Below are 16,720 nucleotides of genomic sequence, written 5' to 3'. Positions count from 1 at the left end.
GGACCCTCCAGAACATCTTGTGGTCTTGATCTCCTGCTCTTTCTCTCTGTCTTAGCATAACTCCTGTTTCTAATCCCTCTTTTATATTTCATTCACTCTTTCTTTATCCACCAGTGTGCTTTACACCTTTAGCTGATAATAAGAGCCAATTTTATGCTAAATGGCACTTGAGCGCACAAAGAGAGACAAATCCTCAGAGCTCTTTATTTAAAGCCCAGGGGTTCATTCATAGACGAAATTAAAGAACTTCCAGTTCTGGTATTTTTTTTTGTCAAAACATAGTATTATCTAATGAAAAATAATGACGTGAAGTCATATTCTGTCAAATAGTGCATTTAGCTACATCAGATTATGGGCCGTTGTCTAAGAAATCTAACAAAGTCATGTTTCCCCTTTGGGAATGAGATGCATAAGATCTGTGATCTCCGTTGCCCACCAGCCCTGTACTTTGAAGATCGGTACTGTTGTGCTGATACATTCCATTGTTATCTGTGCATGGCGAAAGGAGGAAAAGACTGCAGGCCATTAATCAACAAGTGAGCTTATCACATCACTAAATTCTTTAGCCTGACCCAGCGTGGTTAATGAGTGTTAGGGTATGGGAGTCTTTATCTTCTGAGACCCTGAGCTGGGAATGTGTCTCTTGATAATAAAACAAGAACCATACTGACTCTACCAACTATATCATTGAGAATAAAGAGAGATTATGTAGAGAGTACAAATGTATTTTAAGCAATGATGAACCGAATCTAAAACTGCCCGCTGTCAATGCTGACACCACACCCACTCACGAGAAAGCTGCCATCCGTCTCTCCACTTTCAAATACAACTTCAACCTGAATGGATGCTCGTTATTGTGTAAGGGGCAGGGCCATGCGAGGTGGCTCAAGTGATATATGCCCAAATAATCATGAACACAGAAATAATAAAAATCCTGTTTAACAATCTAACTATCAGGATCTTGTCTTGTCTTTAGTTCATTGTGACAGGGTTATGACACTACAATGTTTTGTGTGAGGGTGCATGGTCTCGTTTATTTAGGAATTACTATTTTAAAATTGACTCTTCTGTAGTTACATCGTGTACTAAGACCAACGGAAAATTAAAAGTTGTGATTTTCTAGGCAGATATGGCTAGGAACTATACTCTCATTCTGGAGTAATAATCAAGGACTTTGCTGCCGTAACATGGCTGCAGGAGGCAAATGCATCTCTGTGCGGGGGCTTTTGAGTTTGTGTCCATGGGTGTGTGTGTGTGCAACAGTTCACTTAAGCATCTTTGTCATTCAAATAGTCTAAATCAGTGGTTCTCAAACTTTTTCAGCGTGATGATAAACATTTTACAAAAATAGTTAATTTTGATTTATGATTACTGTTAAGCATTAACCAACTTGTATTAACAGTATTTTATGCAATATTTTGCAATTTTACCTTGTTTACATTTACGTATGGGCGTCGAAACCATTATATGTGGGTGGGACAGGACCCACCCACTTTTTAAGACCTATGATAATTGACCCACCCACTTTTTCTCTAATTTAGCACATTTGTTTGTTCACTTATCAAAGCGTTGTTAGTCAAAATCCATTCCACTAAGGCAGGGATCCCCGACCTTTGCTTTTTTACACCGCGGACCTGTTTCATTTATAAAAAAATCTCGCGGAAGGGGGTGTCACCGTTTTTCTTTTCGAACAAAGTGCTGGAAAACCTCCTTTGCGAAATGTATAACGTTTTAAACGGAAGTAAAGGTCAAACAACCATGCATTAGGAGAATTAATAATTTTAATGTTTATTTATAGTATATTTTCTATAGACGTGTAAAACCATATTATGGCGGATTGTTTTACTTTCACTGTTTTGCAAGTATTTGATCTTAATAATTAACGGTAAACAAACTTAACTTGCTGTTCTTAAAGGCAGCTCGAACCTTAGGTTGGACTCAAGCCCCAAGTTCAAGAAACAGAAGAAAAAAAAGGAGGAGATGAGGAGGAGAGATGCCAGAAGAATTGCGGCTGTGTGCGGAGGTACGGAGACTCACGTTTACCATATGCTTTAATGATAATTGACACAGCACTAAATGTGGTTCCTTTCAAACCTACGTTAAAAGTGTAGGCTACTCATTAAAATATTATTACTGCAGTAAAATTTTGTTTATGGTGCCACGATTGCTGGATAATTTTAAAGTTATTTTTGTACAGAAGCCTGCAATTACTTTTCATTTGCGATATCACAGAGTTGAGCGTCTTCACATATTGACATTATTTGCGAGGTATTTGCAAATGATTCATAAAGTCATACCTCTGCAATTGTTTGATCGATTGTGTTTTAGAAGTACACATGCTCAAACTCTTACGTTACTCTTGACGTGGGGACCCACCCACTTTCATTTGCTTTTACGTGTTTACAGTAAGCTAGTAACGTTAGACCAATGTGAGTTACATGCGAGGAGTAGCCCATGTCCATCATTTGTTCCAATCCATTCCAATAAAATCCTTTCAGGTCACTTTGCAATGTCAGTCTATGTATAAATGTTGTTTTAACTTATATCATTGACGCCTCAGAATTCTACAGTGATAATGTTTTACAACATTTTGTGTCTTATACTCAACTGATGACTTTACGTCCCAAATGTAGTCGTTTTGCGCATCCTCAACAAGCATGTGTATGACGAAGAACACAGAAAAGGAGAATGACATCACAGTAGCGCCAGAGCGATTCGAAAGCAGACTTCCTTATGCTTTCTTGAATCACTCTTGTGGTACTTTGATGTCACCTGCCTGTCGGCATGAACTCAAACAAACCTAATGTCTGGGATACATGTTGAATGACGGCAAAGTGCGCGTCTACAAAAAACTCGCACATTACCCCCCTTACCATCTCAAAAATAAAACAAAACTCATCAGATGTACGTGATTTAGACAAGTCATCCCACCAAGGCTCAAAAAATATGGAAGTCTGTAAAAATCACATCCGTGCATAAACCATGCGAACAAAAAAAATAACTTTGTTTTTTAGTAATGAAATAGGTGCACTTTAAGATGAAAAACAGAGATGAACAAAGATACAACAACTGCTTGCGGCTGAGTGGAAGAGCGCAACTGTTTGAATTGCAGCCAATCGTACGTGGTGCCAAAAAGTTTTTGGGCAGTGCATTGATGTCATGCATCTGAAACCTTTAAAGGAGTGAGTTAACTAACAGCTTCAAACATCCTTATCCATGTCCTGATCAAGAGGATGGGTCACTTGACATTTAATAATTAATTTTGAGGATTTAGATAAATGATTCTGTTGGGCATCCGTCTAGTTAACCCCAACTAGTTAAAGTTCAAAACAGGTCATGCAATTCATCTCAGCAACAGTCACCTGTAGTATTAAATCATTTGTCTAAAGGAACAGTTTAGACAAAAAAAATACTTTTTTAAACATGACCTTACTTTCAGGTACAACATATATTGAATGCTAAATGCACGACAGAAAACCTGTCCTGTCACATTTAAAAGCAAAACAAGTGAAATCTGAGACCTGCTGCAGAAAGAAAGATTTATAGTAAATAACTTTAGATTTAGATGTGCTCTGTTCCTCCTACACACCTGTTAAAAATCATGACATGAGTATAAGGGAAAAGATTAGAAAATATTTCAACTATTCCTTCAAAAGCTTGCTGTTTGAGTTCACATGGACCACAAAGAGAAAATAAAATTGAACTAACATGCCAATATGAGAGGTTTTGCTTTCTTCTGCAAACATTGTCGTACATACTGTATATAATATAATGTAAAACTGCTTTGAAATAATAGTAAAGCACTATGTTAATAAAAATAAACATATACAGTACAGTATGGTAAAGTACATGCACTTCTGCAAACTTGCATAAATCTCCTATAATTTAAAAACATATGAAAATAGCAAAGGTAGTTTTGATTCTAATCACCTCTAATAATATTTTTTGTCCTCAATGAGGGTAAGTCAGTTTTTTATTTAGTTCCCATAAGAGACCCTATTGGTGCTTGGATGCTCTTCTACTTTAAATGTTATTAGCTGTACCATCCAAAATGTGAAGAAAACATAACATCTGAAACATAGACAGTAATTAATGTGATGACAATGCAGTGATCACACAAATGCACCTTGTGAAGGAAGAGTTTCATTGCATCTGTTATAGTGGCCACAACACAATGTGGCCCAAATGAGCAAAAAAAAGCTAAAAGCACAGAAACACACAGTTGCCCACTCTTACACAGGAAGCATTAATGAATAATAGACCTTGCACTCCATAAAAAGACACTAAATATATCCCCCTTTAAAAGATGAAGGGAATAAAAATGGATGATAATGCAGCTGTACTGTACTTACAGGCCAGGGTACAGGAGACTCTATACAGCAAACACTTTACTATGAGTAACTAATGCATATCCACATCCACGTCACATTCCAACAAAACCTCCAATTTTAAAATTAATTTGTGCATAAAGACAAAATACACTTTATATAAGCTCACTTCTCAAATGTATTTACTTTCAGATATTTGTGTAATTTTTTACTGTACATCAACTTGTGTACTAGTTTTATTAAAACACTCCATAATTTGGGTTAAAATAACTCTGCATAGGTTTATTTACTTATATGTACTATGATGTATATTTTTCGGTAAAATATAATCTGTCTTTATCATTTTTATGACAGTCTTAGTACGTTTTACCCCACAGATTAAATCTATATTATATACAAACCTTTGACACTAATTCAAACTTGCGTACACGAGGTGAAACTAGACATGAGATTTGATCTTAGCCACTGCTCACTTCCATATTGTTAAATACAAAAGTCTTGAAAGGAAACAACCGTACCGGTAAACACAGATTTCTGCTGTACGTTCAATTCACTAATGGGGCCCAGTGTCTTTTCAACATTTCCAGAAGGAATAAACAGAGTATATTTATGTGTAGTAAAACCTAATTTACTAATTAAATAGAACATTTTGGATTTGTTTGCATTTTCCTAAAGGCAATTGAGCATTAACCATGTAAATATACTTTGAAGAATGAAAATGGTGTTTATTTTAAATAATAAGTCAGTCTGTTAGAGAGAGAGTTTTAATTGATGAGTCTGGAACATGGAGGTTTGCAATGCTAATGTTGGCCTTCAATCAGAGAGTAAACAAGGAGAACTGTTAGACAACACATTTTGACAATGTACTGTCAGTATTTAGACTAGTTCAAGAGTGTTTCACACACCAGTCAAACGCCTCTCATGGTTCTTCAAAAAAAAGATTGAACATCACTGAACCTCTGTCGTACGTTCATGTCTTTGCAGTATCACAACATGCACAGTTCAGGTTTAAAGCATTTAAAAAAATTTAAGGCAATAGCATTGCAATACATGTAAAAAGCAAAAAAAATATAGGGTTTAATAACTGTGAAATGTTACTGCACAGGAATTTATGCAGGTGAACTACACGGCCATAAAAAACTACAAAAGCCGTCACTTGGGCGATACCCTTTTAAAATGTACGCCCTTGTAACTAAAGGGTGCATATTAGTACTTCAAAGGTACATATTTGTACCTCAAGGCTATATAATGTAAATGTACAAAGTGTAAATGGTGCATATAAGGACCTTTTATAGGATACCGCCCCAGTGAGTGACAGCTTTGTACCTTTTTCTGACAGTGAATGAGATTATAAAATATTTACAATATGACTTCACATATATCTGAAATACATTATATTTTATTATATTATTACAAGGGCTGTCAATAAGTTTAAATATTTAATCTAGATTAATCGCATGATTCTCATGAGTTAACTCGCCATTAATTGCAAATTAATCACACATTTTTATCTGTTCTTAATTTACCTTAATTTAACATTTGTAATGCTCTAATCAACATTGATGTGGACAAATATGGATGCTAATGCAATTGTATGTTTAGACCAGCGTTTAAAGCGCGTTTGGTGTGATTAGTCCCTTATGCTGCGTTCAGACCAGCCGCAGTAGAGGCGTCAAGCGCGAGTTATTTCAAGGTCTCTAAACCTCATTCGCGCTGCAGTAGATGAGATTCCACCTCATTTGCGCATCTAGTTTGCACGAATGGCGTAAATTGAGCATTGCAGCGGGAAACGAGCGAGTTGAAACATTTAACTTTGGCAGAAAAACGTGCCGCGTTTACCAATCAAGAGCTTGCTCTAGTAGTGACGCGATTACAGAAAGCGAGCGGAGTCGCAGAAGCCCTTCACATGACGCAAATTTCCACATTTTGATGACAAGCTTTCACGCCGGAATAAAGCGAGTAAACTCAAAATGTTTAAGCTGCAAACTAGACGCTGTATATGCGAATTTGACGCCTCAAACGTGGCTGGTGTGAACCCACAATAAGGCTGCATCTCAAGGTTCAACCAGAAATTGCATGTTGCGTTAATAAAATTAGTGGTGTTAAAATGAATTTGCGTTGACGTGTTATTAACACGTTCATTTTGACAGCCCTAATTATTACACAGCTTTTTTAGAAGTCTAATATTGTATTTAGCTCTTTACATGTACATACATTTTAAGCAAGCTTTGACAAGAAGAAAGAAAAGACAAAAGGAAGTGAGGCTTCTATAAATGTAATCCAATAAGGAAGTGAACAAATGATGTCTTTGAAAGTTGTATTTCTCTCTCTGTCTTCTCTCTTGAGGTGGGCAACATTTCACTATTTCAACCACGCTCAGTTCATTCGCTTTGCTGGTTTCTATGGAGATGCCAGTGGGCAAATATACAAAAGAGAGAGAGGGAGAGACCGAGTTAAAAAGGGAAGGAGGCAAAAGAAAAGCCTGTCCTCTGCAGAGAAGAGCTCTTGGCAGGCTTTCAGAACTAGATGCAGTGCAGTTATTTTCTTTCACTTCTCCCTGTTGATGTCTGTATGTGAAATGAATGATAATGAGAGGCTCTTCAGGAAGCGTCTTTACCTCTCCAAGGCACGAAAAAAGCAAAGTAACACTTATCAAGCACAGGAAAGCCATATCGTCATGCGATATCTTTCCCTGCTATGCCGACAATCCAACAACAACGTCTTTGTCCTGCAGATGTTCAACAGCAGGTGGTTTTCCGCACACCAGAAGTCAAAGTCCTCCGGCAGCTTCCTGTTCTGACTCATCTCTATCATTGATGCAGACTACAATGGCAAAACATCGGACTCAAAAACAACCAGAGAGATGCTGGATCATGCTCTAGTTTCCAAGGCGTCACTGAAAGTTATCTAAGAGATTCATTTTGCAAAAGTGCCTGCTGCATAACATAATCCAAATAATGCTTACCATAAAGTTTTTTTTTGTGGGGTGTCTAACATAAATGACCATGTCTGTGATATCAAAGATAAAGTTTCATAATCTAATTATGAGATTAAAAGCATCAAAGTTTGATTTCACTTTAATTTCAATCTTTGAACTAATTTACATTGTCAAAATAAAAGATATCAAGGTTTGAATATTTATAAAATGTTCTCTACATTATTTAGGAGGATTTTATGTAGAAATCAGTAAATCACTAAAAACGAGTTTTCACACACAGGGTCAAATTATTTCTTATTGTATACATTATTTACAATTGGCAGATGCCTTTTTCTACAGTGCATTTTTAAGGTATACTTTTTGGAACTCATCCTAATGCAATGCTCCTCCAATTGACCTATAACAGTGTTCTTTATTGGGCGGCTCGCGAGCTGCATGCGGCTCAGCAAGCTTTCATTTGTGGCTCACATGGCAGTAAATAATACAGTGATATGATCATGCAGGCATGGCTTTTTCTGTCTTTTCTGCTCCGGATGCTAACTTTGTTAGAAAACCATACCTATTAGATCAAGAGGCACGTCGATAAGCGTGTTCAATCGCATGCAGCGCTTGCACAGAGCGATCGTCATATGACATCAAAGTACCGTGAGATCAGACATTGCTTGTTATGCTTTCGAATTGCTCTCGCGGTACAGTAATTTCACACGCCAACCGTTCTGTGCAGCGCCGCATGAAATTACGAGAAAGGTTGCCCCCTGGTGGTTTGGGGAGCACTGCATAAGCATATTATGAGAATGCTTAGCATTAAAATCCTGTTTTTGTCATTAAGGGAAATCATATTGTCTCAGTTACAATTTGACTGGTAAATGATGAAGAATGATTTGCCCTTGTATTTATTGCATTGCAACAGATTGACAGACTGATAAGCAGACATGCTATTTATGACTGAATGTAACTTTTGATACTTTGCGGTAAAGGCGGCTCTCCTGTTGACCCTGACCTATCAGTGTGGCTCTCATGAAAAAAATAGTGAAGACCACTGACCTATAAGAACACAAGTAAACAAAAGAGGGAACATATAAGATGAACGAGTGACCCAGGTCCAAAAAAAATGTACTTGACCAGAAATGACCCGAATCACTTTTTAAACAAACCCGATGTGCATGAATCTTTTTGCTTTTAAGAAAAACCTGACCCAACAAACCAGAGAAAATTAGACCCAAGTCTGCCCGAACCACTGGAAATTTAGTTTTAACCCGACTGGACCCGTATGTTAACGGCACTGATATGTGTGCAGTCTAAAGCCCCGCATGCACCAGTCAGACAGAAAGAAACCCTGGTGGCCTCACTCAACCAATTTGGTCCCCTGCTCCATTTATTTGCCTTTTTTATGTGACGACGACAACAAGATAACCCCTTAAAGGTGCTCTAAGCGAATTGATGCGTTTTAGACCATAAATTTTTTTTGTTACATACAGCAAACATCTCCTCACTATCTGCTTGCTGCCTGTCCGCTGATAAAAACTGTAAAAAAACGCGATCTCTGTAGACAGCCCAGGCTTCACAAACGGCAATAACAACACAGTGGCCAAACCTACAAACAGAAACCATAACAAAGTGTTCCAGCCAATAAACGACAAGAAGGATTTGGGGGTGGGGGTTGGGCGCGTTCATGAAAGCACGGAAGGGAGGGGGAGGAGTTAGCTACGCTCCGTCTGTTTGAAAACAATTCAAACGTCAACAAAAACTAACGTCTCGCAGATTCGCTTAGAACGCATTTAAATGTATATTTAAAATTGACTGAAAGGTCTGTCTCAACAAAAATTAACCCTACCGCCAACCACACGATGTCACAAGCGCTCTTGGTAAACAGAGTAGGGGGCGGCAAAGGACATCGACGTACACACGCGAGAAAGTTTGGGTCATCTAAGGTCCGTTTAAATTACCTGCGACCCGATGCCACTATTATTATACCTGACCCATGTCCGAGGCACACAGGACACTTTTAGACCCGAACCCGCTCAGGGATCTAAGTGAACCCGTTAAAGCGGCCATTTTTGCAATGCCTTCCGGCAGTTTTTTTAGTCATGCAAGACAGATATCTCTAAAATTGCATGCTAAAATCATAATTAAACAACATATTTAATATAACATAACAATTAAACCTGACATTAACTGTACCATAACTTTTGATTCTTAAAGGGGACATGTTTCCATGTTTAAGTGCTATAACTGGGTCCCATGTGCTTCTATCAACCTAGAAAATTTTAAAAAGATCAACCCAGTAACTTAGTTTTGGTAAACCAATCTCTGAAAGCATGTGAAAGAATAGCTCTTTTGACGTTTGGCTCTCCTTGTGATGTCAAAAGGAGATCTTATTATAATAATACCGCCCCTTAATCTGCACTATCCAACCACGGCACTGCCATTTAGTGCAGAGATCAGCTCATTTGCATTTAAATAGACACACCAAAAAATGGCACATGTTTGCTCACGCCAACAAAGTGGCAATTTTAACATAAAACATAAACATAAATTATCTATATGGTATTTTAAGCTAAAACTTCACATATGTACTCTGAGGACACCAACGATTTAATTTACATTTTAAAAAAGTCCTGTAAAATGTAATTTTTAAGATCAAATTGCGCTAAAAATAGTTGTACGCACACAGATTGGCAAGCGCTTCTACAAAACCACTCCCCCAGAAAATTGCCAGTCTTTATTGATTGATAATTGTCTCTTTTATCTGGAAGGCGGGACTTCCGTCGCCAGACCGGCCATATTGAGCGTTTCATTGTTCCCTATACAGTACATAGTAATAGGAGTTCTCAGTCTTGTTATATCAAATATTTTTGGAGACAACCATGACAGACACCCAGAAAATAATACTAACAAATACAGCAATCTGTAACACTTGAAGAAACCTCCTGTTCAGATCACTGTAAGTGAATTGAACCCTATTACGACTAGAGTTTCTCACTTCTCTCTCTATCTCTTTTTCAGTCCATGTGTGAAACAAGCCCTTCTTTCATCCGCTTGTTCACAATAGCTTTCTTTCATCCCGCTGAGAGATGGCTTCTGACCAGCTCTGTTTCCAGAGCGATACCCAGAAAAACACAGCAAAGAGAACGCCAAAAATCAGCGGTCCTGGGGTCAAAGTGCGTGCGAGAGAGCGAGGGACCAGGAGAAAGCACAGCGGACGGATCTAAGGGTTTGTTTACAAGCTTCTATTAGAACATGTATTATATATGTTTTCAAGAGTATGTCTTAACACTCCCTGGTACGGAGGAGTTTCAGCTGTGATCACACTCATGCTTGGATGCTCACTGACTCATAAGTGAGGCGTGCTGAGACACCCACCGCTCTCCTGTGACCTCCAGCTGACTCCAGTTCAACTAAAACTGAGGCAAAGACTCTGGGTGGGTGGCAAGATTGAGGATGAAAATGAGACCCTAACAACATTTATCCATACAATTCACATCAAAGATCACTTAACCATCTGCCTTTCATTTTAGTATTTGACTATTTTTGTTTTTTACTTTAATCATGGTGAGTTTAGAGACCTAAACCCCAAAAATGTTTAGTGACCCTAAACATTATTTAGAGATGCTTAAAGACACAAGGGGCCCTGTCTTGCACCCAGCGCAATTGACTTTGTCAGTGACGCATGTATCACTCGTATTTTGCACCGGCGCACAGCTGGTTTTTCCCTCCACAGACGCACGTCAGCAAACTAGGGAATGAACTTGTGCTCCCTGGGCGGTTCAGCGCAAAAAAGGAGGGGTGTTCCGGCGCAAACCACCCCTGATGCTATTTTGCAGTTTCAAAAAACAATTGCCCCACTGACCAGAAAAAAAGTCAGTGGCGCGTTGCGCGTTGTTCATTATGCTATTTTAAGGGCGCATGCTTGACCATAATGTATAGCGTGCACAACGCGCACACACTTTGCTTATCTAATCTACACAGATGCAACCGTTATTTTTGCAAATCATAAATTGTTACAATAAAAAATATTAACACATGAGATAAGCGAAATCATTGTGGTGAGCATTGTGGTGATAGTTTTTATTTATTTTGTGTGGCTGCGTAAAAAAATTATCATGCAAATAACGATTAAAATATTTTCATAATTTGTTGTGTGGCTGTATTACGTTTATTTTATGTAAATAATAATTAAAATGTTTTCATAAGAAACCTTAATGTATGTGAACTTGATTTGTAAGTGTACTTGGGGTTGGACTGCTTGCGTTTCTTGGCTTTCAGCGGTCAGGTCCTGTGTAGAGGCAGATCCACGTCCCGTTACACGGCGTGCCCGATTTATGCTGGCAAGCTTGGGATTCCCCCGTCTCCTGACATCATTGTAGCGCTTGCGACGCAACGTCCTGGGGATGCTAGCTGATGAGACAATTGTGGCTATTTCCTCCCACGCCTGTTTAACCGACGCTGATTTGGGCGGGTTTCTCCTATCCCCATACAAAACAACTTCTCTGTCTTTGACTGCCCTTACAAGAACGTCGGTCTCCTCGGCTGTGAACCGCTCCTGGCGTGCGCCTGGTAAATCCGTCTTAATAATAGCAACCCGCCATGGAACTTGCGCCCTTGCGTTTAAAGGGAATGTTGGATAGCGTTCTGATTGGTTTATTTGACGTTACGCCCAAACCACACCCTATGAATAATAAACCTACTTCAGACCAACCCCTTATTGATTTGCGCCTGGTGCAAGAGTTATTTCTCCCGCCGGGAAAATAGCAACAGCGCCCATGATCCGCCCACAAAGTCACTTGCGCTTTGCACTTCGCACTTACGTTTCAGATCGTTAAAATAGGGCCCAATATGTAATTTTCGCTGCAAGATGTTGCCATAAAAAACAAACAAAGTCGCAGCTTGATGATGTTGTGAGGAGCATGGAATGATGGGAGTTGTATGCTATGTCCGAAACCGTTCACTCGTTATTCACAATCTTTGGTGAATATATGAAGTCAGTGCATCTGAAGCGTCCTGCCAAAACACACTTTCGATGTAGTTCATTACATTTGCTATGGACACTTTTTTTTACAGATTTTTAACAACCAGGTGGTTTCCAAATAGTTGAGTAGCATTTCTTAAACAAACATTTTTGTCTAATGCAATGACATTCATACATTATGCTTAATGTGGCTTAAGTGTCCAAATACACCGAATTGTACACTGAAATTCAAAACACTATTATAACACACATGTTAAATTTAACAGTCCTGGCTTTTTCTATTACAATGCCTTTAATATTCTATTACAATGCCTTCTGGTCTAATATTTTATGTTCATATGGCAAAATTCCAAGCCTTGATCCACACCCCTGCATGGAAATGTGTCTTAAAAGAAAAAATAACACAGGCTTTTAATACTGAATCGAGATAAGTCAAAAAGGGCAACAACAGAGAGAAGATAAAAGCGTATCTGAGAGGTAATAAGCCCAACTGTGTAGCTACAGGCATAGCCAGAGGACCTGAACCAGCAGCATACACAAAGACACACCTGAACACAAAAACACACCAGCAATTAAACCTATTACACTGTTTGCTAAACTCCACAGAAAATCAAAGTCTTTTGGAAACCTCCGTTCACAGCTAAGCAGCTGCTCAAATTCACGTCACGAAACGAATGATTGATTCGCTAACAAAACCAACATCTTCAAATCACATCTGATTGCGTTGCCTTCAAACAGAGAGGACCAGCGTGGTGCCAAGACCCCAACAGCAGGAAACCGGTAGCCTAGTTTACAGTATGACGCTGGTGTGCTAAAAGCCATCAAAGCTTGTAAAAGCTTGCTTGTGGGCCATCATTTTACAAATTAGCAGTACAGAACCATCCAGAATTAGACCAGAATTAGTCACTGTCGATTATTTTTACTGCTCTCTTTTACGTAAACTCATTATAGCCTTTTGTTAAAAAACTTAACAATTAAAAAAACACACTTGCATGGTAATCAACGGTTCTTAAAGTCGATGTAAAGTCATTTCAGAGAACACACTATAGATGTTACAAATGTAATGCTGAAACAAAAAGACTGAAACTATGTAGTAATGAATTGTTGAGTTTTTCATCAGTTCTGAGTTATTTGGGCGGGGCTAAAACAGTGACTCGATGATGCACTGGAGCCACCATGCATGGCCCCGCCCCTAACACAATCACAAGCATCCATTCAGTTTGTAGTGCTATTTGAAAATTGAAAGAGATGGCAGCTTTTCCGCGAGTGGGCATGGTTTCAGTGCAGACAATGGACACGCCCCCAGCATTTGAAAGCAGAGAATCCTGCTTATTTTTCCAAGATTTTGATAGCTTATTTTACTTGATTGCCCTTTTTATCATTTAAATTTGGCTGGGTGGTCAATATATGAAGACAATCTTTATTAAAGCCCAATATCTGAAAACAGGCCTGGGGCAATGTTTTTAAACACTAAGAAAGGAAAACTGTTCAGTAATAATGGACGTAAGTATGTGTGAAAACCTTATTTGCCTCAATTACAAATAAGACAGGTTTTAAATGTGTTTTTCTTTTAATAACAATAAAAGCTTTTAATCAGCATGATTTTACGTTGCATATAAGATATTCTCTATCACAGGAGGGCTCTGTATCTGGCTTTCATAGTAATGTGATTCAATGAGGTCAACCGTGGGTGGCCCTTTGCACACTTGCAAACCTATAGTACAAAATGTTATGGCCTTCATATTAATTACAGCACCTCTCCCCAAGGGTCCTGGCCTGTGAAGGTCATAGCCATTGATATTCATCCTGGGAATACCAAGGTCACATACAAGAGAACCAAAGGCAGATCAATGCACTGCTTTGGATGACTCTACTGTACATACAGTATTTCATGCACAATGTTTTTGATGAATGGTATGAGCATGTAGATGATATTCGGTGACCTTGACAAGACATTGTAATATCAAAGGTTATAGATAACTTACCATATAGCGGTTTAGATAGTCATTAGTATTTCATATAAACAAGATATACTTAATATTTAAATTAGCAGTATTTATCCAAACGGTTCGCAAATGAGTGAGCATTTTAACCATTTTATACTGATTAATTATATTCCTCATCTTGAAATATTTCAAGCAAAGATGAATGATTTGTGGCAATTTTGAGTCAGCCTTTATACAGCATTGCATCATTTCACGAGCTTTGATTTCGTTATATTTTCTCACCCTTTTAAGCCTTAGGCAGGTAAATTGTAAGTCTGAAGAAAAATTACCTTTTCACTGGATTTGCTTTTGTTATTCCCGCTCAGGAAGGTGGAAGACGAGTTGAAGTCCTCATTAAGGCGATCTAGAAGCCAGAGCAGGAATTCTAGAGCATCATGCTGGGAATTTCCTCTGAACTGTGTTCCATATTTGGATACAATCCCCTGGAGAGAAGACACAACATAAGTTATACGTTTCTGAAGGCATCAATGTATTTATATTCTCAATCACTTAATACAGTCCCAAATTAAAAAGTTTGCTTCACTTTCATGTCACTTTAATTTACCCCTATGGTTGTGCATACTACAGTTTGGAAATCAGTCCATTAAAAATGCTTATTCCCATTACACTTACATTAATAAATGAGTCCAATCAATCAAGCTGGAATATTTTTTAAACTGACAGCGTCTTCGGATACTTTAAAGGTATAGTTCGGCCAAAAATTTTATTAAACCCATGATTTACTCACCCCCAAGCTGTCCGAGTTGCATATATCCATCGTTTTTCAGACAAACACATTTTCGGATATTTTAGAAAATGTTTTAGATCTTTCAGTTAATTAAATGTGAAGTTACGGGGTCCACGACCTTCAAGTTCAAAAAAAGTGCGTCCATCCTTCACAAATTAAATCCAAACGGCTCCAGGATGATAAACAAAGGTCTTCTGAGGGTAATCCGCGCAGTGTTGTTGTAGAAATATCCATATTTAAAACTTTATTAACGAAAATAAATACCTTCCGGTAGCGCCGCCATCTTAGACTCCTCTGTATTCAGGAGAGAGTATTAGCGTAGTGTACGCACTTTTCTTAGTGACGTATGACAAATTCGGAGAGCGGGGGCACAGAACAACAGCAGAGTAGCCTCCGTAGGCTGCGTAGGCTCTCATCCTGAATGCGGACGCGACTAAGATGGCGGCGCTCCCGGAAGGTATTTATTTTAGTTTATAAAGTTTTAAATATGGATATATGCAACTCGGACAGCCTGGGAGGTTAGTAAATCATGGGTTTAATATCATTTTTGGCCGAACTATCCCTTTAAGACTAACTACTCTCACATAAAAACAAGCAATGAATGCATACATAAAACATGCATGTGGGTGGTCAAAGCAGCTCTCGCATTGACAGACATAAGTTGTCTACACAGCACAGGTGAATTGAAAATGCATTCGTGAGCTCTTGAAACAGTTTAGTTACACAGTGCGGTTGCCTTCGCTTTAATAACCATTCTGTGCATGGACTTAACTGTTAAAGATAATGCACAAACAACCAGTTATTATATAAAAATAACCTGACAAGGTGATCGGGACCATGCATGACTCCAAGCTCCAGTGCCAATATTATACGGCTACTTGCTGTGTGAGTAAATAACTGGACTTGAAAATCTTATTTGAGACATTTTATTGGCTTGTGTAAGTGAATCAAACATGGCATGAGAAAAGACACCATGAAGTTATATATTACACGTTTTCTTGTATTTAATATTAATTTTTGGTAAAAATAAGCGTTTTTTATGAAGATACTAAATATGTTCAAACTCAAACCACTTTCTGAGTATCAAATTCTTGTGAAAAATGCAGCTCAGAGTCATTGAATAATATAAGCAGTAAATTTGACAGGAAAGAGTTTGTTAGGGACTGATATGCGATGAAGAACAGCTGTAAGATTTCAGCTCGACAGTAAACGATGTTCACTCGCCGCTGGTCATGATGGCAGCTGTGTACACAAATAACTGAAGATTCCTCTTCACACATCTGTGACCACTAAAATAGCTCCTATGAAAATCATTGGCAGATCCCAGAAGCTCAGTTCTAGCAACTTTTGCCCAACTTTTTATATGCCCAGATTGCAAAACTGTTTAAGGTACTTCAAGCTGTCGATGAGTATCAAAAAGAAAACAAATTGTGAGCATTAACCACACATGATATGTCTTTTACAACGAAAGTGTGTATGTACTGTATCTATTAAAGAAATTGTTTACCCAGAAATGAAAATTCAGTTTTCGCACCCTTACGTCGATGCAAACCCATATGCTGTTATTTTATCCAATAAACTTGGTGTTTTGCAACCAAAAGTGATGAACCAGTTCCAATAAGTGAGATGGAAAATGAGATTTGAGTGTTGCAGAGAAGGGAATTTTGTGAATAACAATGTAGAATTTTGTCTATTCCTCGCACAAAGCACATATCATATTTGGAAAGTGGAGCACATGTTTTATTTGCTACT

General features: G+C 38.3%; 1 protein-coding gene across 1 annotated transcript in view; it reads right to left on the bottom strand.

Annotated features, from left to right (window-relative positions):
* Positions 1-16,720, bottom strand: part of usp43b (ubiquitin specific peptidase 43b) — a 77,121-nt gene that overhangs the window by 50,813 nt on the left and 9,588 nt on the right. The window contains exon 2 of the mRNA XM_065252889.2: positions 14,511-14,663. Within this exon, the coding sequence (XP_065108961.1) occupies positions 14,511-14,663 (153 nt within the window). The remainder of the gene's footprint in view (positions 1-14,510; positions 14,664-16,720) is intronic.

The sequence above is a fragment of the Paramisgurnus dabryanus genome, chromosome 3 (assembly GCF_030506205.2).
Source record: "Paramisgurnus dabryanus chromosome 3, PD_genome_1.1, whole genome shotgun sequence".
Taxonomy (NCBI): Eukaryota; Metazoa; Chordata; class Actinopteri; order Cypriniformes; family Cobitidae; genus Paramisgurnus; species Paramisgurnus dabryanus.
This window is presented reverse-complemented; position numbering and strand designations above follow the sequence as displayed.